The sequence below is a fragment of the Mesoplodon mirus genome, assembly GCF_964341445.2.
Source record: "Mesoplodon mirus genome assembly, chromosome: X".
NCBI classification, from domain to species: Eukaryota; Metazoa; Chordata; class Mammalia; order Artiodactyla; family Ziphiidae; genus Mesoplodon; species Mesoplodon mirus.
Window position 1 is genome coordinate 61,006,936 of NC_138981.1, and position 26,460 is coordinate 61,033,395.

Sequence of the window (26,460 nt, forward strand, 5' to 3'; positions counted from 1 at the left end):
CCCTAGGCCTGGGGCTTGGTAGACTGGAAAAACCCAAGAAAGGCTTTTGTAGGGGGGTATCTTAAAATTAATGCTTATTTTTGTACATTAAAGCACAGCATACACAAAAATCATTGAAAAACTACAAAAGGAAAATATTTTACCATATATAACAAGAACTTTAAATTTTTAATATATTAATATATATTTAAATAATTTTAAAAAGCTAGTTCCAAACAGAAAGATGAGTGTTGAACCTTGACTGGAAATGTATACAGTAAATTATAAATGTAAAATAGAATAATAGAAAATATTTAAATTTAGAAAGAATAATATCATAAGGCATTACCAATCTTTATTTATTAAAAGAAAATGGATTTCAAAATGGTAATTTTGTGATACAGCCACTATGGAGAACAGTATGGAGGTTCCTTAAAAAACTAAAAATAGAACTACCATATGGCCCACCAATCCCACTACTGGGCATATACCCTGAGAAAACCATAATTCAAAGAGAGTCATGTACCAAAATGTTCACTGCAGCTCTATTTACAATAGCCAGGACATGGAAGCAACCTAAGTGTCCATCCACAGATGAATGGATAAAGAAGATGTGGCACATATATACAATGGAATATTACTCAGCCATAAAAAGAAACGAAATTGAGTTATTTGTAGTGAGGTGGATGGACCTAGAGTCTGTCATACAGAGTGAAGTAAGTCAGAAAAAGAAAAACAAATGCCGTATGCTAACACATATATACGGAATCTTAAAAAAAAAAAAAAGATTCTGAAGAACCTAGGGGCAGGGCTGGAATAAAGACCCAGATGTAGAGAATGGACTTGAGGGACACGAGGAGGGGGAAGGGTAAGCTGGGATGAAGTGAGAGAGTGGCATGAACATATATACACTACCAAATGTAAAACAGATAGCTAGTGGGAAGCAGCCGCATAGCACAGGGAGATAAGCTCGGTGCTCTGTGTCCACCTAGAGGGGTGGGATAGGGAGGGTGGGAGGCAGACGCAAGAGGGGAGAGATATGGGAACATATGTATATGTATAGCTGATTCACTTTGTTATAAATCAGAAAGTAACACTCCATTGTAAAGCAATTATACTCCAATAAAGATGTTTTTTAAAATGGTGATTTTGAAAGCTGTAGACCCGAGAAAGCCTGGCTCGATTGAAGTTCTGGCTCTTAAGGAGTTCATACTGGAGTTATTTGACCCGGGGCATCGGGGGCTCCCCAGGCTTTAGAAATCTGGGGAAATCCCCACGCCTCCTCCGAGAACACGGGCGCGCGTCTCACAAGGCTCCACCTCAACAGTTTGGGCCCCTGGGAGGGTCCAGGGGACCCCCCCCACACCCACACCCACTCCCGGCCAGGGCCTGTGAACTAGACCCGCCCAGCGACCCAAATGTACCTCAGGTAACGGGCAGCCTGCTCTGGGCTTAAGGCCCCAGCTTCCGCAAACCCTCGGGACGCCTCCATGACCCTCAGATTGGGCTCCGAGTATCTCAACCGCGGATTGAATTTCCCTCGCTCCCGCCCTGCGCATGAGCCTTGCGCGTGGAGGCGGGGCAGGGCCAACGGACAGTGTAGCGGCCGGCCAATCCACTGCACCGCGCTCCGGCGCCGCCTCCTGAGCCCCGCCCACGAAGGTCGCGCGCATGCGCCTACGCCCGCTGTGGGGGTGTAGAGGCGGTAGCTGACCCCGTGGCGGGGGATGGGTTATGTCCTCTTGTCTCTTGCATTTTCAGTCTAGTCCAAACCACGCTGCGGCGAATTCTTGTGTGCGTGTGATATCCTTGTGAGTGGAGTAGACTGCCTGATATGATCTCAGTCGTTTTAGTGTCCCTTAGAAACCTCCTCCACAGCCCAGATCCCCAAATATCCTCCCTTCTCTGCTCGCCAGCGTCTGGTACTGAGCGTGCTTTGAATTCATACATCCTAGGAGGCATAGTCCTCGTGATTTAAACTCACAGTAAAGAAGAGTATTCAAGAACCAAGCCAAAAGTCTCATTTGAGAAATAAGTAGTGCTGTTGTGTATGGTCACCACCATTTCTTCAGAAGCTCCAACTGAGATGCAGTCATATTTTCAAAGGCAGAGCTCAGGGCTTCAGGTAACATGTTGATTGAGTTTAAGTGGCTTCCCTGGGCAATGCTAAATAGGTTTGTGAGCCAACAAAAATTGTCCTTTTTCACATACTGGCAAGAACATGGACATTAAGATTCCTCGAGGCACTAATTAACATTCAGTATTTGAAAACTCACCTATTGACCCAGTCATATGCCTACCACATATTCAGAAGATTTTAAGATTTTTGTAAATTTCATAGAACGTTAGTGATAAGGGAAACACCGACTGAAACCACCCGCCCTCGCCAGGCACCATAGTAACCACTTGCATGAGGTATCTTAAAACAGAAGGTCCCGGGGCTTCCCTGGTGGCGCAGTGGTGGAGAGTCCGCCTGCTGATGCAGGGGACACGGGTTCGTGCCCCAGTCCGGGAAGATCCCACATGCCGCGGAGTGGCTGGGTTCGGGAGCCATGGCCGCTGAGCCTGCGCATCCGGAGCCTGTGCTCCGCAACGGGAGAGGCCACAACAGTGAGAGGCTTGCGTACCGCAAAAAACAAACAAACAAACAAAAAAAAAAAACAGGAGGTCCTGGTAAGGAATACGGAACTAACAAGCTACCAGCGACCAGAGTTAAAAAGGGAACTTAAAGAAGGTGGTCTACTTTCCTGGTTTATATGACTTTAAGTCATATGTTCATGTGACTTTAGGCCCTCTGTTAAGAGGGCTTTTAGTATACCACTACTGTCCCCATTTTTCAGATGTGAAAATTGAGGCTCAGAGAAATAAAGTGACTTGGCCTAAGGTTCCAAAGCTGGGAAATGGTAGGGCCAGAATTCCATACCAAGTCTATGTGAACACAAATCTGTGCTCATTCACAGTGTCACACTGCCTATTGCTGCAAAGAAGAGGGGAGTGGTGGGAAATGAGGTTTCAGGGGTAGTTGGAAGCCAGTTTGTGAAGGAGCTTGTTTACCCTGCTAAAGTGTTTGAATCACTTCTTCTCCTGGAGGCAAGTTTGAATTGGGGATGGGGGTGGGGAGTCAAGTGTATAGGTGCCCTGGGTACCCAAAGGATGAGTGTGGTGAGAAGAAGGGCTGGTGGAGAGAATTCCATTGAAAAGAAAAGAGAGATATGAGCACAAAAATCTTTATCTTGAGTCTGAGGAAGGCCATCTCTAGTTGTGCTTTGGCTCAGTGTCTGCCATCATCACTCATACCCTTGGAATTGTTGAGAACCCAGGGTGAAGCAAAGCAGAACCCTGATTGCTGCCTTAGGCAACTGCCCCTATCTTGGCTTTGGAGAAAATCTAAAAGGAAGGCCCTCAGGAGCCATGCTACTCCCTGTATGTTTCCCTGGGACAGTGATCTCCAAACGACCTGATCATTAGATAAAAGGACCAACCCTCCTGCTTACCTGCCCTTAGGCTACTGGATTTTTCTCAGTGCCATTTTCACACAGCCACAGGACTCCCCCTCTTTAAACACAAAGTTCTCCAGCTCTCCTTCCCTCCCCCTCAGTCCTGCAGTAGCTGCTTCCTTTGGGCCCTTCTCAGTGCCTTCTGGAGTGCCAGCTCCCACCATAGGGTGCCAATGGCCTAGGAAACTTGGCACCCATGACTCCTAGTCCTCCTCTGTAAATGGTCACACACATTCACAGGCTGAAAATAAGAGAGAAGTTGGGGAGGATTTAGAGTGGATAAATGGAGAGAATGAAAAGAAGATCAAAATAAGAGTTACCACTCATACTGAAGAATAAAAACCATATGATCATCTCAATAGATTCAGAAAAAGCTTTTGATAAAATTCAACACCTATTTATGATAAAAACTCTCCGGAAAGTGGGCATAGAGGGAACCTACCTCAACATAATAAAGGCCATATATGACAAACCCACAGCAAACATCATTCTCAATGGTGAAAAACTGAAAGCAATTCCTCTAAGATCAGGAACAAGACAAGGATGTCCACTCTTGCCACTATTATTCAACATAGTTTTGGAAGTTCTAGCCACGGCAATCAGAGAAGAAAAAAATAAAAGGAATATAAATTGGAAAAGAAGAAGTAAAAACTGTCACTGTTTGCAGATGACATGACACTATACATAGAAGACCCTAAAGATGCCACCAGAAAACTACTAGAGCTAAACAATGAATTTGGTAAAGTTTTAGGATACAAAATGAATGCACAGAAATCTCTGGCATTCCTATACACTCACAACGAAAGATCAGAAAGAGAAATTAAGGAAACAATCCCATTCATGATTGCAACAAAAAGAATAAAATACCTAGGAATAAACCTACCTAAGGAGGTAAAAGACCTGTACTCAGAAAACTATAAGACACTGATGAAAGAAATCAAAGATAACACAAACAGATGGAGAGATATACCACGTTCTTGCATTGGAAGAATCAATACTGTGAAAATGACTATACTACCTAAAGCAATCTACAGATTCAATGCAATCCCTATCAAATTACCAGTGGCATTTTTTACAGAACTAGAACAAAAAATCTTAAAATTTATATGGAGACACAAAAGACCCCGGGTAGCCAAAGCAGCCTTGAGGGAACAAAACGGAGCTGGAGGAATCAGACTCCCTGACTTCAGACTATACTACAAAGCTACAGTAATCAAGACAATATGGTAGGGCTTCCCTGGTGGTGCAGTGGTTAAGAATCCGCCGGCCAATGCAGGGGACATGGGTTTGAGCCCTGGTCTGGGAAGATCCTGCATGCTGTGGAGCAACTAAATGCATGCACCGCAACTACTGAGCCTGTGCTCTAGAGCCTGCGAGCCACAACTACTGATCCCGTGAGCCACAACTACGGAAGCCCATGCGCCTAGAGCCCATGCTCTGCAACAAGAGAAGCCATCACAATGAGAAGCCTGCGCACCACAACGAAGAGTAGCCCCCACTCGCCGCAACTAGAGAAAGCCCATGTGCAGCAACAAAGACACAACACAGCCAAAAATAAATAAATAAAATTAATTAATTAATTTAAAAAAAGACAATATGATACTGGCACAAAAACAGAGATATAGATCAGTGGGACAGGATAGAAAGCCCAGAGATAAACCCACGCACCTATGGTCAACTAATCTATGACAAAGGAGGCAAGGATATACAGTGGAGAAAAAACAGTCTCTTCAATAAGTGGTGCTGGGAACACCGGACAGGTACATGTAAAAGAATGAAATTAGAACACTCCCTAACAACATACACAAAAATAAACTCAAAATGGATTACAGACCTAAATGTAAGACCAGACACTATAAAACTCTTAGAGGAAAACATAGGAAGAACACTCTTTGACATAAATCACAGCAAAATCTTTTTTGATCCACCTCCTAGAGTAATGGAAATAAAAACAAAAATAAACATATGGGATCTAATGAAACTTAAAAGATTTTGCAAAGCAAAGGAAACTACAAAAAAGATGAAAAGACAACCCTCAGAATGGAAGAAAATTTTTGCAAATGAATCAATGGACAAAGGATTAATCTCCAAAATATATAAACAGCTCATGCAGCTCAATATTAAAAAAAACAAACAACCCAATCCAAAAATGGGCAGAAGACCTAAATAGACATTTCTCCAAAGAAGACATACAGATGGCCAAGATGCACATGAAAAGCTGCTCAACATCACTAATTATTAGAGAAATGCAAATCAAAACTACAGTGAGGTATCACCTCACACCATTTAGAATGGGCATCATCAGAAAATCTACAAACAACAAATGCTGGAGAGGGCGTGGAGAAAAGGGAACCCTCTTGCACTGTTGGTGGGAATGTAAATTAATACAGCCACTATGGAGAACAGTATGGAGCTTCCTTAAAAAACTAAAAATAGAATTACCATATGACCCAGCAATCCCACTACTGGGCATATACCCAGAGAAAACCATAATTCAAAATGACACATGCACCCCAATGTTCACTGCAGCACTATTTACAATAGCCAGGTCATGGAAGCAACCTAAATGCCCATCGACAGACGAATGGATAAAGAAGATGTGGTAGGGACTTCCCTGGTGGTGCAGTGGTTAAGAATCAGCCTGCCAATGAAGGGGACATGGGTTCAAACCTTGGTCCGGGAAGATCTCACATGCCATGGAGCAACTAAGCCCATGTGCCACAACTACTGAGCTAGCGCTCTAGAGCCCATGAGCCACAACTACTGAGCCTGTGTGCCACAACTACTGAAGCCCGTGTGCCTAGAGCCCGTGCTCCGCAACAAGAGAAGCCACCACAATGAGAAGCCCGCACACTGCAACGAAGAGTAGCCCCTGCTCACCACAACTACAGAAAGCCCATGTGCAGCAACCAAGACCCAACACAACCAAAAATAATAAATAAATAAATAAAATTAATTCTTTAAAAAAAAAGACGTGGTTCATATATACAATGGAATATTACTCAGCCATAAAAAGGAACAAAACTGCATCATTTGTAGAGACATAGTTGGATCTAGAGACTGTCATACAGAGTGAAGTAAGTCAGAAAGAGACAAACAAATATCGTATATTAACGCATATATGTGGAACCTAGAAATACAGTACAGATGAACCGGTTTGCTGGGCAGAAATAGAGACACAGATGTAGAGAACAAACATATGGACACCAAGGGGGGAAAGTGGCATGGGGGCTGGTGGTGGGATGAATTGGAAGATTGGGATTGACATATATACAGTAATATGTATAAAATAGATAACTAATAAGAACCTGCTGTATAAGAAAATAAATAAAATTAAAAATTTAAAAAAACAAACAAACCCAGTGCCAAGAGCCGCACCTCAAATCTCCTGGAGCTATCTTTTTCAGAGATATGCTTGTGTAGCCAGTAGCCCCAGTTACTGCAGTTACAAATCAGTATAGAGTGTTCAGACCACCATCCTCCTATGATTCATCAGGGAAGTGATGAAATAAATTAAGTGTAGTGAATTGCTTTAGAGACCAGGGAATGAAAAATATATGCTTGTTTCTGTTCTTTCTTTTGTATTCCTTTTCAAACAAATAAGTACTCCATAAACATTAATTTTTAAAAAAGGAGTTACTACTATATTCCATTTATGTGTCAGGCCCTGTTCAAAGCAGTTTACTTTTATTAACTCTCTTGGCTGTTCCTCATTTCACATCTACCCCCAAAGCAAGTGCTTGAATTCTCACTGCTTCTCTCAAGGCAATGGAGTTTTTTAAACCTTCCCTAATTATTGTTAATTTTTAAAGTGTGATGGTGGTATTGCTGTATGTTTTAAAGCCCTTATCTGCTAGAAATACATAATGGAGTATTCTCAGATAAAATGATATGACACCTGGGATTTACATTAAAATACTCCAGTAGAGAGCAAAATGAGAGACAGGTGAACATAGATTGGCAAAATGTTGATAATTGTTGAAGCTTGTTACAGAGGTTCATTATCCTCTTCTCTCTACTTTTCTGCATGTTTGAAAATTTCCATAATAAAAATTAAAAAAGAAAAAAACCTTTGCTTTCTAATCTGCAAATTACACTGAGTCACCCGCACTCACAGACCGGAAATAAGATAATGAGGCCTTGTGGGAGAGTTCAGAATAGGTAAATGGAGAGATGGATGAGGCAGAATACAAACAATAGCTACTACTGGGACTTCCTTGGTGGCACAGTGGTCAAGAATCCGCCTGCCAATGCAGGGGACATGGGTTTGAACCCTTGTCTGGGAAGATCCCACATGCTGCAGAGCAAACTAAGCCCGTGCGCCACAACTACTGGACCCACGTGCCACAACTACTGAAGCCTGTGCGCCGCAATTAGAAGCCACCACAATGAGAAGCCCACACACTGCAACGATTAGCCCCCACTCACCGCAACTAGAGAAAGCCTGCACACAGCAACAAAGACCCAACGCAGCCAAAAAATAAATTAATTAAATAAATAAAAATTTTTTAAAAAAGAACAATAGCTATTACTAATAGAGCACTTGAGTGTCAGGCCTTGTTGTATGCGCTTTACATATATTAACTCTTGTAATCCTCACAACAACCTTGTTAGGTAGTGTATACCATTATTAAAATCCCTTTATAGATAAGGAAACTGAGGCACAAGAAAGACTGAATAAGTTACACAAATTTACACAGCTTGTGAGTGGCAAAGCTGAGTTCCAAACACAAGCAGCCTGGCTTTTGACTCTTTGCTCTTAAATACAATGCTAGCTAGATATAGAAAGCAGCTGATAGGTGTAAAGAAGGATTCATTCTTCTATTATTCATTTATTTAATAAATATGTGTTAAGCCTTTACAAGATGGCCAGGCAAGGATATGGGTGCTAGGGAACAGTGGTGAGCAAAACAGACAGATTCTTGCTATCAAGGAGTTTAAATTTTGATTGGGGGCTGGGGGTTGGGTACACTTGAAACAATGATCACGCAAGCATATGGAAAATTACAAACCATGATGAGGTTTGAGGCAGGAAAACTCCAGGGAGTTCTGAGAGCATCTGATGAGGTACCTGACCCAGTCTGGAAGGGCTGGGAAAGATTTCTCTGAGAAAGTAGTATTTGAGCTGAGAGCTGAAGGATAAAGAGGAGTTAATTAAACAAAAAATATAAAAAGGGAAGGGAAGAGCATTTCAGGAAGAGGGAAGAGCATTACTAAAAACCCTGTGACAGGAGAAAGCTTGATGCATGGGAAGAATTGAAAAGGATAGGGTGATTGGAGCAAAGCCTAGAACGCTAAAGTTGGAACAGTTTTCTGGAGTCAGTGCAGTGTCACAGGTGAGGGAACTGCCACTGGGAAAGAAGGGAGCGGCTTGTCTGAGGTTACACCCTGAATCAGTGGCAGAAATGGGATTCAAACCTAAGTTCCTTGACTCCCAGCCAAGTGCTCTTTCCAGCACAGACCTCGGCTTCACTGCATATGAGGAGGAGGGAAGCCAACTTGGTGTCAGCAAAATGCTGCTCTTGGGGACTGAGAATGGGAGAGGGTATTTTTAGAGATAGATAAAAATAACCAAATGAAGTCTTCATGGGCAAGGAGATCAAGAGTGGGTTGGGGGCATAAAAAATAAGAAAGTGATTTGGAAACAGAAAGAATTTAATTTGTGATTCCCAGATACCTAATTAGGCTTTCCTCCCCTATTTCTAGCTAGGGTTCTAAAGTGGGTGGAGGTTTTGTTGGCGGGTGGAGAAGGGGACTGAGACTGAGGCCTTAATTCCCTCTTTTGTGGGTGAGAGGCGTCTGTTCCAGGGGAAGGAGGGAAGGTGCTTGGAGGAGGTGAGTCTTCTCCAGCTCCGCCAGCAGGGGGAGCCGGAAACCAAATTTCCTAAGAACGGCAGCTGGCCTGGCCCGAGGGCTGGATAAATTCTTTTCTTTTTTTTAATTAAATTTCTATATTTTATTTTTGGCTGCACTGGGTCTTCGTTGCTCCACGCGGGCATTCTCTAGCTGCGGCAAGCGGGGTCTACTCTTCATTGCCGTGCGCGGGCTTCTCACTGCAGTGGCTTCTGTTGTGGAGCACAGGCTCTAGGCACGTGGGCTTCAGTAGTTGTGGCACACGGGCTCAGTAGTTGTGGCACACAGGCTTAGTTGCTCTGCGGCATGTGGGATCTTCCCGGACCAGGGCTTGAACCCGTGCCTCCTGCATTGGCAGGTGGATTCTTAACCACTGTGCCACCAGGGAAGCCCCGGGGCTGCATAAATTCTTATTGGAAACTAGTCAAGTCAGCCTGAGATGCTGTGGAAATGACAGGAACTGAGAGGAAAGAGGGAGCCAGGAGTTAGGATTATCCACAGGGTCTTTGCACTAAATTGCAAAGTCTGATGAGTGCTTTCTAAACTGTCTCCTAGGGTTTGGGCTGAAGCAGGCACCAAAGGGGAGGGAATCCTTTGACAGGAAGGACAGTACTGCTGCAGAAAACATGGCATCCTCCACTCTCCTTGGGCTACCTCATCCACTCCCAACACATCACAATTCTGTCTGTAACCTCATCCTCTCTCCTGAGTTTCAGACCTATATGGCCAGATGGCTACAGGACATGTCTTCCTGGAAGCTCGAACTCAACATGACACTGACTTCATTTCCTACCTTCCCCTACACCTGTTCCCTCAATATTCCCTGTCTCCATGAACAGCACTGCCAATCCCCCAATTGTTCAGGTCAGAAATTGGGAGGCCTCTTTCCAATCTACCAATAAGTCCTGTTGCCTCTACCTCCAAAATATATCTCAAATCCAACTGCCACTGCCAATCTCCACTGCCACCATTCTGGTCTATGCCACTATTATCTCTAGCCTGGCTCACTGCAATAGCCTCCTGACTTTCTTCCAGCTTTTATATTTGTGCCTGTTCCTCATTGTCTCCGCACCCAGAAACCAGAGTGATCTTGCAAAAACACCGATCTGATCATGTCATGGGCCAGTCTAGACCCTTCAAAGCCACCTCTTTGCCCTCAAAATCAAATCCTGCCTTCTCACCATGGCTTACAAAGCCTCCCTGATCTGGCACTTGACTGCTTCTCCCACCTTATGCCTCACTTCTTCACAGCCCCTACACACACACACACACACACACACACACACACACACACACACACACACACACACCATGATCGTCTCAAACTGAACCACCTCCACTTACTCAAATCTTGCCTCTAGGCCCTCGCACGTTCTGTTTCCTCTGTCTGGACTTCCTTTTTTGTCTCAGTATCCCCTAATCCACTCCTTGGCTCTCAGGTCTCCCTCCTTCCAGAGACCTTCCATGATCCTTCTCAACAGTGGTCCTCTGTGACGCAGTGTGACACACCTTGCCTTTATCCTTAGATTTAGTCCATGGAATGTGGCTGCCTGATTACCTCTCTGGCTCCCCATATTCATGTGAGCTGTGTGAAGGACAGATCTGTCTTTTGCACAGTTACAGCTTCACAGAGCTTAGCAAGCACTTACACGTAGTAGCTGATAAGTAAATATTTGTTGGAGGGATGGATGGATGAACTGTCAATTCACTAATCCTAAAGGAGAGCAATGGGCACCATGTTAGTGAGTTCGAATGAGGCTGTGGGTGAGATTGATATATCCAAAACAATAATAGGGACCAGGAACCAGGGAAGAGGGAAGGTCCAAGCATGCCCATCCCAACCACTCCTCTTGCCAGCATTGCCCTGTTTCCCTCTTGAACCTGCTTCAAGAGGGGCCTGGAAATAGCGTAAAGGAATCTGAGTTACACCCAGGAACAAGATTTTCCTTTTCTATTCCTTTCCCAAATCTTGGGCAGGGGCAAAGTCATGCATGCTTGGCTGTGAGATGGATGGGCTCTAGCCAGGTCCAAGAGTTGGTAGATTCTCTGGATGTCCTGTACCCACGTTCCCCAGGTCAAGGGCATTTCTGGGAGCTCCCTGTGAGTTCCTTTTCAGCTCCCTCACCCTCCCTGAAGCAGCAGAGAAACCCTCCCTACACGGATGGGCGCCTCTCCCAAAAGCTGGAGTCAAGGCTCCACCCTGGAAGCCCAAGAAGGGATTCCTGGAGGTGTCGGGCGGGGTGGGGGGGGACCTAACCTTAACCTCTGTGATCCTTTTTCTTGCCTCTTTGGCACTAAAAGAGACAGACAGTAAAAACTACAAGCTCTCGTGTGGGGGATGAGGGTTACGTTTTTCTCCAGCCCTTCGAAGGCCTTGGCCCCCTGCCCAGATCTGAGTCAGGAACTGTATGTCCCAAAGAACTGGCTTCCCAGCCATCTGCTCTGAGCTTAAAGAGCCTAGGGGCCCTCGTGGGATGCTTTGTTCAAATTAGCCAAGAAGGGCAGGGCGAGGACAACACAGCAGGAGGGACCTTGGCCAGTCTAGGCCTCTGAAGGTGTGGAGGGAAGGGGCAGATACATGACACCAGGGCATGTTGAGGGCATGGCAAATCCCCAAGCAGAGAGCTCCTCTCACAGTCCAGCTGCACTGCTCCTAGAGCCAAGCTTTCCCAGCTCCCCTTCTGAGGGAACTAATGGCTTTGTGAGCACCTACTTTATGCCAGCCATTTCCCCTACAACAAGCAAGAAATGACAGTTCTCCTTCACCAGCCACAGATATCAAAACTCAGGGAGGTTAATTGCATTATGCAAGGTCATGAAGCAAGTACACAGCAGATTCAAAGAGACCAGGACCAGGCTATCAACTCTCAGCCCCTTGGTGAATGGTTGCCAAGGCTACTAGAAAGTGAGTCTCCCTATCAGTGAGCGGTAGGAAGACTGGGGATGATGGCTGAGAGGAGATACAGAAATTCACACTCCTTCTGTGCCTGGGATACAGCTTGCTCCATTCAGGAGAAAACTTATCTTTGTTCCTTTGACACACACCATCTCAAGTTGGTAAGAATAGGTCAAGCAATAAGTTCAAGTTTCACATGAGGAAAATTTTAGGGTGGAGACAAAAAAACACTTACCCAAGGTCTCATATCAGAGGATAAGAGAACAATTCAGATGAATAGACCTGTCCAAGAAGCCAGACAGATCCACAGAAGGAAGACTGACAAGGCACCCCTCACTCCTAAAATCCTCACAGACCTGGATGTTCACATAGATTGAAGAACCAGTCCTCAGGCATAGTTGCCAGGGGGCAGATTTGGAGACCCATAAAAGTAGGGAGACTTTGGGGCTGATCTTTAATGTACCAGGAGTTCTCAACCCTAGATTCATGTTAGAATCACTGGGGATCTTTTAAACAGTGATTATATTTGCAATACATGTATCTGACAAAGGACTAGTATCCAGAGTATATACAGAGTTCCTACAAATCAACAATAAAATGATTGGGGACTTCCCAGGTGGCGCAGTGGTTAAGAATCCACCTGCCAATGCCGGAGACATGGGTTCGATCCCTGGTCCGGGAAGATCCCACATGCCACGGAGCAACTAAACCCATGCGCCACAACTACTGAGCCTGCACTCTAGAGCCCATGAGCCACAACTACTGAGCCCACACATCACAACTACTGAAGCCCACGTGCCCTAGAGCCCGTGTGCCGAAACTACTGAGCCTGCATGCTGCAACTACTGAAGCCCTTGCGCCTAGAGCCCGTGCTCCACATCAAGAGTAGCCACCACAATGAGAAGCCGGCACACCGCAACGAAGAGTAGCCCCCGCTTGCCGCAACTAGAGAAAGCCCGCACGTAGAAAAGAAGACCCAACACAGCCAAAAATAAATAAATAAAAATAAATTTTAAAAAAGACCTATGCAGTTTACCATGTGTTAATTACACCTCAATTAAAAAAAATCATGCCCAGGCCCCACCCCTGACTAATTAAATCAAAAATCTCTAGAGGTGGGGCCTGGGCAAGGGCATTTTAAAAATCTCCCCAGGTGACACTAATGTGCAGCAGTCTGAGAACCACTGATTAACATATTACCGCCACCTTTCCCTAGCAACAAACCCTCTCAGCGTCCTGAGTCATGGAGGCTTTTCAAAGATACCCATTGGAAAAAGTCCCTCCCACTATCACCAGCAGAGGTGGGAACCGAAGGTGAGTGAGGGTAGGCACTTACCAATATATCTTGGACAGTGTTTCACATAAAAACATAAAGACACCCTGAGAAAACCATAATTCAAAAAGAGTCATGTACCATAATGTTCACTGCAGCTCTATATACAATAGCCAGGACATGGAAGTAACCTAAGTGTCCATCAACAGATGAATGGATAAAGAAGATGTGGCACATATATACAATGGAATATTAGCCATAAAAAGAAATGAAATTAAGTTATTTGTAGTGAGGTGGATGGACCTAGAGTCTGTCATACGGAGTGAAGTAAGTCAGAAAGAGAAAAACAAATACCGTATGCTAACACATATATATGGAATCAAAAAAAAAAAGGTTCTGATGAACCTAGGGGTAGGACAGGAATAAAGACGCAGACATAGAGAATTGACTTGAGGACACGGGGAGGGGGAAGGGTAAGCTGGGACGAAGTGAGAGAGTGGCATGGACATATATACACTACCAAATGTCAAATAGATAGCTAGTGGGAAGCAGGTGCATAGCATGGGGAGATCAGCTCGGTGCTTTGTGACCACCTAGAGGGGTGGGATAGGGAGGGTGGGAGGGAGACACAAGAGGGAGGGGATATGGGGATATATGTATACTTATAGCTGATTCACTTTGTTATACAGCAGAAATTAACACAGCATTGTAAAGCAATTATACTCCGATAAAGATGTTAAAAAAAAAAAACAGTTTCTCTGGTGGCACAGTGGTTGAGAGTCCGCCTGCTGATGCAGGGGACACGGGTTCGTGACCCGGTCCGGGAAGATCCCACGTGCCGTGGAGCGGCTGGGCCCGTGAGCCACGGCCGCTGAGCCTGCGTGTCCGGAGCCTGTGCTCTGCAACGGGAGAGGCCACAACAGTGAGAGGCCCGCGTACCGCAAAAACAAACAAACAAACATAAAGACACTGAATTTTACACTTTAAAATGAGTGAAGTTAATGTTATGTGAATTTCATCTCAATTAAAAAATAGTAAATAAAAACATCAAGAGCTTCCTTTGTTTTAATGGCTGCGTATATGCCATTGTAAGAGTCCATTTTAATTTATTTGTCCAGTCTCGTTGATGGATATTTTTTCCAATCTTTTGCTATCACAAACATTGCGGCAATAAATATCCTGGTACATGCATTTCTGTGAATATGTGTGAGTATATCTGTAGGATAATTTCCTAAAAGTGGAATTGTTGGGTCAGAGTGTATGTGTCTGTCTCATTTTGATAGAACCTGCTAAATTGCCCTCCATAAGGGATGGGCAAACTTACATTCGCGTGAACAATATATGAGGGTGCTGTTTCCCCACATCTTTGCTAACAGTGTTTTGCAACCTTCTGATCTTCACCTTTCTGACTATTAAAAAGGCATACCTGATAGTTTTATTTTGCATCTCCCCTGAGAGTAAGTCTTCACTGAGACAGGTCAAGGGCATTCAAGTGGAGGGCAAGGGTATTGTTTTGGAGGCAGGGAGGGAGGCATTTATCCCCACCCCCATCCCCCATCTCTGTTCTAGCTTATTGTTAGCTTTGAACAAATCACCAAGAATTCCCAGAACTCTTAGCTAAATATTAAGGACTCCCACATATCTTTCTTAGGTCCAAACCTCTCACTTGAGCCCCAGACTCCTATACCAAGGCGTCCCTGAGATCTCACACTGAAAACATCCAACAGAGAAGTATCGATTCCCAACCCTCAAACCTCATCTGCTCAAGTCTTCCCCATCTCTATATATGACAACACCATCCACTCACTTGCTCAAGTCCCAAACCCAGAAACTAGAAGCGTTGTCTCTTCCCTGTCCCTCATCTAATCCATCACCAAGCCCAGTGGGCTCTGTCTTCAAAATACATCCTGAAGCTCTCCACCTCTCCCCACCCAACTGCAAGCACCCAAGCCTAAGCCACCTGGCATTTACCAATGGCTTCCTAACCAGCCCCTGTACTCCTATTCCTGTCTCTCAGTCCATTTTTCTTATTAGGAAAATCTAATCCGTTCTTCAAACAGCAGCCAATAATCTTTTTAAAAAATATAAACCAGATCACATCACACCTTCGCTTAAGACCTTTCAGTGAGTTCACAATGCACTGAAAATACCAACCAAACTCCTTACTGTGGCCTGCAAATCCCTAGTGACCTGGCCTGTCCGAATCTCATCTTGTTTGTTCATTTCACCTCAACCACATTGGCTTTCTGGGAACTACCAAGCCCATTTCCACAGAGGGTCTTTACATTTGCTATTCCCTCTGCCAGGAACACCTTCCCCTAAAATCTTAGTATGGCTGGCTCCTTATCATTTAAATCTCAGCCACCTCTCCCTCGAGACCTTCCTGTTTATATCCTTTAGAGCCCTTACTACTATTTAAACTTATCTCCTTTCTGTTTACTTCCATACTGTCTGTTCCTCCTCTAGAACATTAGCTCCATATCTGGATGTCCAATACCCGAAATAGTTCTGGCACATAGTAGGTGCTTAAAAAATGTTTGGAATGAATGAATAGTTCAACAGTGCTTTCTTGTTTTCAAAGCCTTCTTTTGGTCAGGATCTCAGATTTAGATACAGAGGAGGCGATTGGAGAAGGAAGGGTTGTTTTCCATCTCCTTGGAAGGAACAAAACTGATTTTAAGGACTTTAAGGTCTGCGTCTATCCAAATAATTAGCAAAAGTCTTACTTATTCCCTAACTAAATCTCTCCTTGGAAACACTCTGGGAGCCTCCTTTGAATTATCGCGTGTCATTGCAGGCAATAAAACGTCCTTTCTTTGTCGATATTCTCTGCTTCAAATTTGTCACTAATTCCAGCTGGCCTAGTCCCAGCCCATCTGAATGACCGAAAGGCAGAGTGAATACAATTTAATCAGTGGCTTGGCCTCCGCGGGATGAGCTGGCAGTGTCTCTGTGGGCCTCATAGCCAAAAGGTGTTCAGGGGCCGTGATTTTTGCACTGAACAAAGGCGGGCCAGCAGGGCCCTCGCTCCTGCGGCGGCGGGGGAATCTGGCAGGCGCTGGCTCCGGGCGGGGGCGAGGCGGCAGGGGGAGCCGCAGAAAGGCGGGGAGAAATAAATGGGAAAGGAGACAATCCCACAGAGAAGAATAATCATTGTTCTCATAACCGGCCCTCGATTTACAGTTGTACAAGCTGTTCCAGCCATTATCTTGTTTCTGCCCCACGACAGCCCGCGTGCGGGTTAGTATAACATCCGGTGGTAGCAACGGGGAAACCGAGGCTCCGGGAGGCCGGCCTGGGAGTGCGGCTGTGCCCCTGGCCCTGCCGGCCGCCCGGAGCCCGGTGGCGCTGGGGCCGTTGCTATGGCATTTCTGGATTGTCACAAGTGCCCAGGAAGCATACAAATCGACCTGCGTGAGACACAGCCCTGGGCAAAACAACTTCCAATTTACTCGCAATAATTACCACCCCCAGATAATCGCCTGTACCCGGGCGGGCGCGGAGGGCTTGGCTGGGGGAAGGGAGGGAAGAGGCAAGGAAGGGAGGGAGGGAGGCCGGGTGGAGGTGGCCGAGCCGAGGTTGGGGTTTGGGGCGGGGTGGGGGAAACAGAGAGGGAGTCTTCCTGCACTCGGTACTGAGGAGGGTACTGAGGAGGGCTCTGTCCTGTGCCCATTGAAGAAAAACACACAACCTAACGGTTTCAAGTTAAGTTTGGGGGGGTGGGTGGGAGGGGGAGGGGGACCTTACTGAGGACTGTAGCCCGGGAGTCAGCCTCTCACACAGCTCTCAGGAGCTGCTCCTAAAGAGGTAGGGGAGGAGCCAGAATACACAGGAATTTTTTTTTTTTTTTTTTTTGCCTGGGAAATACATAATGTCAAGCATACATCTTGGGAAAAGTTACTGCTAGTCATGAGGATCAGCTATCTCAGTTAATTATTTTAGTGCTTTTTCTACGTATGAGTAGATGCAAGAGTCTGTGGTCATTGAAATTCTTCCTTAGATATGCATCTTAACTATCTAAGGCCAGTCAGTATCCAAAGCAAAGGAATGTTTTCTGTTTTTCTCCATTTGAATTCCCCTCAGGGTGCACCTTGAAGGGGTGCATGTGGGGGGAGGCTGCAGTGGCTGACGGCTTGATGGCGGCAACGTTTGATGTTTACTGGAATGGCAGGCAACATTCTTTGTCCGCACCTGTTTGGTTCTGGAAGCCCAACATTCTGGATGGATCATATCAAGGCATTTCATTCAATATGTAGTGGGCACTTTTGGTGGTGGACACTTTGCCTGGCATTAGGGCTGCAATGGCCACTCTGTGGTGGAGTATGTCACAGACTCCTGGGAGACACACACACACACATGCACATACACAAGACACACAAACAAGGTACAATTATAAGGGCCATTATTCATTCAACATATATTTATTAAGTACCAGGCATTGTGCTGAGGATACAGCAGTGAACAAAACAGACATAAATCCCTGCCTTCATGAAGTTTACGTTGGCGTGGAGGGAGACCAACAATTTTTTTTTAAATAATGAAAGTATACTGTTGGTTGGTGTATTTGTCTGGGTTCTCCAGAGAAACAGAACCAATAGGATGTGTATATATACATAAAGAGATTTACTATAAGGAATTGGCTCAAGCAATTTTGGAGGCTTGAGAAGTCCAAGACGTGCAGTGGGCAAGCTGGAGCCCCAGGAGAGCCAATGGTATAGATAGTTCCAGTCCAAGTCCAAAGGCCTGAGCCAGGAGAACCGATAGTATAAGTTCCAGTCCAAGTCCAAAGGCAAGAGGGAACTGATACCCCTCATGCAGAGAGAAAGGATTTCTTTCTTCCTCAAACTTTTATCATATTCAGGCTTTCAATGGATTGGGTGAGGCCCATTCACACTCGAGAGGGCAATCTGCTTTTCTCAGGTCTACCTGTTTCAAATGTTAATCTCATACAGAAACACCCTCACAGACACACCCAGAGATAATGTTTAGCCAAATATCTGGGCACCCCATGGCCCAGTCAAGTTGACACATAAAATGAGCCATCACAGTTGGTGATAAGTGCAAACAAGGGAGAAAAATGAAACAGGCAAGTAGGAACAGGAAGCGTTGGTAGGGCAGGGGTGGAAAATTTTAAACAGGGTGATGGTGAAAGTCTCACTGAGAAGGTATCATTTGAATGAAGACTTGAAAGAAGTGAGGCAGCAAGCTGTGCAGATTTCCAAGAATGTTCCAGGCAGAAGAAACAGTATATACAAAGGCCCTGAAACAAGAGCATGTCTGGTATATCCGGAGGAGCAGGAGTGAGTCCAGAATAGCCAGAGCAGAGTGTGCAAGGGAGAGAGGGTTAGGAGAGAGGCAGAAACAGAGAGAGCACACAGGCCATGTAGGCCAACATAAGGACGAACACTGTAAGTGAAACAAGAGCCAGGTCAGGATTTTGAGTTGAAGACACATGATTTGACTTGTGTTTTAATGGGCTCCCTCTAGCTTCTGCGTGGTAAATAGACTGTGTGTGTGTTGAGGCGGAGGGTGGTGAGGGGCAAGGGTGAAGCAGTTAGGAGCACTGTGGGAGGGGGGGCAAAGGAACACTAAGGGTACCACTGTAGTGATCCAGGTGAAAGATGATGGGAGCTTAGACCAGGGTGGTGCCTGTGGAGATGGTGAAGTGGTAGATTCTGGATATACTTTGAAGGTAGAGCCAATGGGATTTGCTGATGGATTGGACATGTGGTAGGATAAAAAGAAAGGAGTTAAAGGTGATCAAGGAAGAACGTGTCCTGGGACAGGCAGTGCGGTATAATCCGGAGAAAGTTCAAGTTCATAGGGACTTGGGAGTTAAATTGCGCTAGATCCCTGCCCTTCTCGGCTGTGGGACCTTGGGCAGGTTGCTTTCCATCACCGAACCCGGGTTCCTTTACCTGTAGAACCTCACAGGGCTGTTGTGAAGATTGAATGAGGTGAGGTATGTAAAACCCCCAGGGCTACAGCTGGCACAGAGTATGTGCTCCCTGAGCACTTGCCCCTCTGCCCTTCCCTTTCTGGGGAAGCTGAAGAAGCTTCATAGGAGGGCCAACCAACATTGGAGGCGACTGTAAGGATGAGTGGGGCTTTGTTAGGAGGAAAAGAGGGGCAAAGGGATTCATCCTTCACAACAGGCAGGGTGAAATGGAGCCAATGGCCAGGCAGGCCTTAGTAGACGTCCTACGGTGGGGAAAGCTGCAGGAGGACAGGGAGCATCTGGGCATAGAAAGAGTGTGAGGGAAAGAAAGTCATGTGCGAGGAAATGGGCCCCAACAGGGAGTTGTGAGAGGATGGGAGGCCAGCCTTCTTCCTCCCTGGCTCTGCCTTGGGCCAGCCTCGGCCCAGAGGATCTTTGAAACCTTCTGAATTAAGGGATGAAGCTGATTGGGGCTATGGCACACAAATTCCCACATGATGAGGGGTAGTGAGCTCTGCGCTGTGGGGAGTCACATGACAAACATCTGGCTTGGCCACTGACCAGGACAGCCCACCCCTCCCACCCCAGTGGTACACATACTGATTGTGAACATATGGCCCCCAAGGAGGGGGCTTTCCAAAAGAGCCATCTTTGCCTTCTGCCTGAATCACCCTGGCCTGGGGCCTACCACCAGGGCCTCCTTACTCCCTTACTCCTTGCATGAAAACATGAATTCCCCTTACATGGGACCAATAGGCCCATGCCGAGGAACCCCCCTCCAGAACCACAAACACCAACCCTCCACTTCATGGGAGGCTCAGGCAACAGACTGCCTGGGTTTCCATCCAGCCCCATCCCTATTTATTGTGTGAACTTGGGCCAAGGTTCTTGACCTCTCTGAGCCTTATTTTCTAGCTCTACAAAGAAAGATATAAATGACACTTCCCTCGCAGGCTTGAGGAGAGGCTCAAATGGGATTATATGAGACTATGATCCAGAGGCTCTAACTACTGAAAAGATGTAGATTCTACCTGTAAACCACCCCCCACCAAATCTACACTCAATACTACTGCTATCAGTAGGTGATTCAGAGTAGAACTTATCACAGAATGTAAAAAGGGAAAGTCCAACCAAGTTCAGATTTTTCCTGTGATGACTCCTTTGATGGAGTCTCTTGAAATATCAGCTATCATAGTCTTTCCTCAAACACTTTTGTTGTTGTTCCTGCTATACGAATGCCCTAAGCATTTTTTTAAACATTTTAAAAAATTAATTTATTTTTGGCTGCGTTGGGTCTTCGTTGTTGTGCACGGGCTTTCTCTAGTTGCAAGGAGCGGGGGGCTACCCTCTTCATTATGGTGTGCGGGCTTCTCATTGCGGTGGCTTCTCTTGTTGCAGAGCACAGGATCTAGGCACGTGGACTTCAGTAGTTGTGGCTTGCGGGCTCTAGAGCGCAGGCTCTGTAGTTGTGGCGCACAGGCTTAGTTGCTCTGCGGCATGTGGGCTCTTCCTGGACCAGGGTTCAAACCCATGTCCCTTGCGTTGGCAGGCAGATTCTTAACCACTGCACCACCAGGGAAGTCCCGCCCTAAGCATTTTTATTGAGCAATTGGGCCCTGGAGAATTTGGATTTGGAAACTGTAATGGGTCAGATACATTCTTGTTGGCCAGGATCAGCTAACATTCAATAGAGTTTACTACCTGCCAGGGAATGTTCTAGTTCATTTTTTAAAAATATATTTATTTATTTATTTATTTATTTTTGGCTGTGTTGGGTCTTCGTTGCTGCACATGGGCTTTCTCTAGTTGTGGTGAGTGGGCGCTACTCTTCGTTGTGGTGAGCAGGCTTCTCATTGCAGTGGCTTCTCTTGTTGTGGAGCACAGGCTCTAGGCACATGGGCTTCAGTAGTTGTGGTGCACAGGCTCAGTAGTTGTGGCTCATGGGCTTAGTTGTTCCACGGCATGTGGGATCTTCCTGGGCCAGGGCTTTAACCCATGTCCCCTGCATTGGCAGGCAGATTCTTAACCACTGTGCCACCAGGGAAGTCCCTGTTCTAGTTCATTTTATCCTCACAACAAACGCTATGAGGTTGGTACAATTATTATCCCCTTTTACAGATAGGAAAGCTGAGAATCGCGTTAGGAGGTAAACTGACTTGCCCAACGTCACACAGCTAGTGAATGCTGGTGGAGGTTTTGAACGCAGGCAGTCTTGCTGTAAAGGCCATATGCTTAACAACAAGGTCCTACTGTATAGCACAGGGAATTATACTCAGTTTCCTGTAATAAACCATAATGGAAAAGAATATGAAAAAAATGTATATATGTATAACTGACTCACTTTGCTGTACACCAGAAACTAACACAACACTGTAAATCAACTATACTTGAATTAAAGATTTAAAAAATAATAAAAATAAATTTTTAAAAAGAGAGACTGGGACTTCCCTGGTGGTACAGTGGTTAAGAATCCGCCTGCCAGTGCAGGTGACACGGGTTCGAGCTCTGGTCCAGGAAGATCCCACATGCCGTGGAGCAACTAAGCCCGTGCGCCACAACTACTGAGCCTGTGCTCTAGAGCCCACAGGCCACAACTACTGAGCCCGTGTGCCACAACTACTGAAGCCTGTGCACCTAGAGCCCGTGCTCCGCAATAAGAGAAGCCACCACAACGAGAAGCCCGCACACTGCAACAAACAGTAGCCCCCGTTCGCCACAACTAGAAAAAGACTGCACGCAGCAATGAAGACCCAACGCAGCCAAAAATAAATTAACTAATTAATTTAAAAAACCAAAAAGAGAGAGACTGAGCTATTTTTTTAAAAAAAGGCCGTGTGCTAAACCACTATGCTATACTGTCTCTTCAAACAGTTGGATCAAACCCTTGTCACACAGGTGAGAGCCTTGTATCCCAAGGGGGACTGGGATGGGTTGAGGGAGTGGGATTGGCCCTCAGTAGCCCTCCCCATGGCTGAAGACCCAGTCCCCCAGCCCTCATCCTTGCTACAAAATACATGAGTGCTCAAATTGGCAATGGGGCTGCCCAGTGTCCCTCTTTGCGGAGGCATCTATAATTGAGAGAGAGATTTGAACTAAATACCTTCCAAAGGTCCTTTCAGTTCAAGAAGTTGAAGTCTCTAATCTACCTCAGGTCTGCCCGCTGTCTCCTCCCAGAAGAGCAAGCCCACTCTTCGCTGTTCCCTGCAGGCCCTTTACCCTTGGTTCTCCTACAAACGGGTGGGGTACATCTGCCCTTGCCTTGCTCACTGTGCGCACCTGAGAGACCTCATCCCTCCATGGCTGATGCCTTCTTTTTCCTGATGCCTGATCCACACCTCTTCTCTGGGCTCTAGAACTATCTGTCCAGCTGCCTCTTGGACCACTTGGTGCTCTACCTGCAGTGTGAACTGCATGGGTGTCTTCTTCCCTGAAACCTCTTCCTCCTCTAGTGCTCCTCTTCTTGAGGAATTGCTTCTCCATTTATCCATTTGCTTAAGCCAGAGCCCCAGGAGGCATCCTCAAAGTTTTCTTGCCCTCACTCCCCACATCCTATCAGGCACCAGGGCCTGTCAGTGTTACCTCCTACGTATCTCATGAATCCACTGCCTTCTCTCCATCCCAACCACCACTTCCCCAGTCCAAGCCACCACCATTTGAGAGAGGAAGTAGAAAGCAAAGCCTTCCCCTGCCCTCTCTGCCTCTATTACCTCCCTTCCAGTCCATCTTCCACCCCGCAGCCAGGGTGAGCTTTTTTTTTTTTTTGCGGTACACGGGCCTCTCACTGTTGTGGCCTCTCCCGTTGTGGAGCACAGGCTCCGGACGTGCAGGCTCAGCGGCCATGGCTCACAGGCCCAGCCGCTCCGCGGCATGTGGGATCTTCCCGGACTGGGGCACGAACCTGTGTCCCCTGCATCAGCAGGCGGACTCTCAACCACTGCGCCACCAGGGAAGCCCCAGGGTGAGCTTTTGAAAACAAAATCTGGGTGTCTCTTCTCTGCCTAGAACTCTTCTATGACTTTCTCTTAAGATTAAGTCCAGGACTTCCCTGGTGGCGCAGTGGTTAAGAATCCGCCTGCCAACTCAGGGGACATGGATTCGAGCCCTGGTCCGGGAAGATCCCACATGCCACAGAGCAACTAAGCCTGTGTGCCACAAGTACAGAGCCTGCAAGCCACAACTACTAAGCCCACGTGTCACAATTACTGAAACCCACACGCCTAGAACCCATACTCTGCAACAAAAGAAGCCACCACAATGAGGAGCCACTGCACCTCAAGAAGAGTAGCCGCCGCTCGCTGCAACTAGAGAAAGCCCACGCACAGCAACGAAGACCCGATGCAGCCAAAAATAATAAATTAATAAATTAATAAATTAAAAGATTAAGTCCAAATTCCTATACACGTGTGATGAGGCACTGTGCTATTAGGCAAGCCATTTTCCAGGATAGGTTCTGGAGTCTATATACATGCTTTTTTCTTTTTTTTATAAATTTATTTATTTATTTTTGGCTGCATTGGGTCTTCATTGCTGCACACTGGCTTTCTCTGGTTGCAGAGAGTGGGGGCTGCTCTTCGTCGTGGTGCGCGGGCGTCTCATGGCGGTGGCTTCTTTTGTTGCGGAGCACGGGCTCTAGGCGCACAGGCTTCAGTAGTTGTGGCACACAGGCTCTAGGGTGCAGGCTCAGTAGTTGTGGCACACGGACTTAGTTGCTCCGCGGCATGTGGGATCTTCCCGGACCAGGGCTCGAACCCGTGTCCCCTGCATTGGTAGGCGGATTCTTAACCACTGTGCCACCAGGGAAGCCCCTCTATACATGTTTTTAATTGAAGTACAGTTGATTTACAATGTTGTGTTAGCTTCAGGTAGACAGTACAGTGATATATATATATGTATATATATATATATATATACACATATAATTATATATTCTTTTTCAGATTCTTTTCCCTTATAGGTTATTATAAAATATCGGTATAGTTCTCTGTGCTATACAGTAGATCCTTGTAGTTTATCTATTTTATATATAGTAGTGTGTATATGTTAATCCCAAATTCATAATTTATGCCTTCTGGAGTCGATATTAAACCTCGATCCTGATGTCAGACCAGCCACCTAATAGCGAATGTGACTTTCAGTACACTTGTTAAACTCTCTGACCTGCAGTTTTCTCATTTGTAAAGTAGGACAATAGCAGCACCTACCTGGTAGGCTTGTTGTGAGACTGACAGAAGGTAGTGTGTGGAATGCACTGAGCTCCGTGCCCTGAGAAGATGTGCCTTAATCATTCACTGCAAGTGAGATCTTATGATTTTAAACTTAGCAGTATCAGTCATATAAACTATTATTGATTGAATCAACTAATGATTAATAATTACAATTAATAACACCGTGGATCTTCTTATATTGTATTAGACATCATTATTATGAGGTTATTATTATATTACTTTGGATTTTATGATTCCCTCTCCAGGCTCACCTCTCACAACCCCTCCCACCACATCTTTTCCCTTCTTTTCATTGCCACAAACTCTCGCCACACCCCACCCCCCAGCTTTTTCACTCTCTCCCTGGAAAGTTATTCTTTAAAAAAAAATTATATTGAAGTATAGTTGATTTACAATATTGTGTAAGTTTCAGGTGTACAGCACAGCGATTCAGTTATATATATAAATATATATATATATTATTTTTCAGAACCTTTTCCATTATACGTTATTACGTAATATCGAGTTTAGTCCCCTGTGGTATACAGTAGGTCCCTGTTGCTTATCTAACCGTGGAAAGCTCTTTTCTTCCCATCCTCTGGTTCCTCAAGCCCCTTTTTCTATTGCTAAGTCCCTTCCGTTACCAGCTCAGGCATCGATTCCCCTGGGAAGCCTTCCTAGACCCTCCCCCAGACCACTGTAGATGGCTTTTCTATGGGTCCCCAGAGCACCCTGTGTTTCCCTTCTCAAAGCATCCATCACACCATATTTATAAACATTTACTTGTCAGGCTCCTGGAATTAGGCCGTCAGTTGGGGGAGGAGTTCTGTGTCTCATTCACCACTATATTCCAATCTCTTAGCACTGTTGTGCACATAGTAGTTGTCCAGTAAATGTTTGCTGAATGAACAAAAGACTGGCCTGGCAGCAATCCTCCCCCACACGACTCCTACCCCCCTCCCAAGGCCCTGAGCCAAAGCTCTTCAAAGCCAACAGCTGTTAACTGAGCACAGAATCAGACTGAACCCAAGTGGGTGGGTTGACCACCTGGTCACAGAAAGAACTTTCTGTCTCTACCCTAGAGGTATTTCTGTCCTTGGGTTCATAAACCTCTCACTCCCTGTGGGCTTAGTAAAGGTGTGGACGTTAGTGGTAGGGAGTGATTTAGGGCAAGTTGACTCACCTCCCTGAACTTTATTTTTGTCATCTGTAAAATGATGAATAAGGCCCACTTGGCAGGGTCATCATGGAGATTCACTGAGGTAACACACAGAGGTGCTTTATAAACTGCAAAGGACTGCATGTAGCACTTGATGACAGTCAGACACAGAAAATGGGTCACTCTTTGGCTCAGATCTTTTCAAGACCTCATGTAAACCAGGGCCCTCCTGCTTATACAGCATTATCTCCAGCAATCAGGTTACAATTGATTGACATTATTGCTTTCTTTATATTTGGCAGATTCCCAGCCTGTGGCAACATGCTCGTCACCATAGAGACCTGAGAAGCACCCTTGTCTCATTGGTACCACATTTACAAACCAACCCTTAAAGTGGATTATTTTGCAGATGGCTGATCTCATCTATTCATTGTTGATTGTATTAGTTCCAATTTGAGAACGTGACATTTTCTGACCTTGTCCCCTTAAGCACAAGCAAAAACTGTGGCTTTTTTTTTGAAAATGAAAAAGTACAAGGTGTGCAGTAAGGATACAAGACAGATGGAGGGAAGGGTTTGTAGGGGAACTGCAGGATATACCTCTCATTCATTCATTCATTCAGCACCCACAATGTGCCAGTTACTGGGCTAGATACTGGGGA

At 45.7% G+C, this 26,460-nt stretch overlaps 2 protein-coding genes across 2 annotated transcripts in view; one reads left to right on the forward strand and one right to left on the reverse strand.

The window, feature by feature from the left end:
• ERCC6L (ERCC excision repair 6 like, spindle assembly checkpoint helicase) overlaps positions 1–1,591 on the reverse strand; it is a 53,636-nt gene extending 52,045 nt beyond the window's left edge. Inside the window, exon 1 of the mRNA XM_082609095.1 lies at positions 1,404–1,591. Coding sequence (XP_082465221.1) covers positions 1,404–1,471 — 68 coding nt within the window. The 5' untranslated portion in view covers positions 1,472–1,591. The remainder of the gene's footprint in view (positions 1–1,403) is intronic.
• Positions 1–26,191, forward strand: part of PIN4 (peptidylprolyl cis/trans isomerase, NIMA-interacting 4) — a gene marked incomplete at its 3' end in the record, with an annotated part of 89,334 nt that extends 63,143 nt beyond the window's left edge. The window contains exon 4 of the mRNA XM_082609100.1: positions 26,102–26,191. Coding sequence (XP_082465226.1) covers positions 26,102–26,191 — 90 coding nt within the window. The remainder of the gene's footprint in view (positions 1–26,101) is intronic.
• Positions 26,192–26,460: the final 269 nt, after the last annotated feature.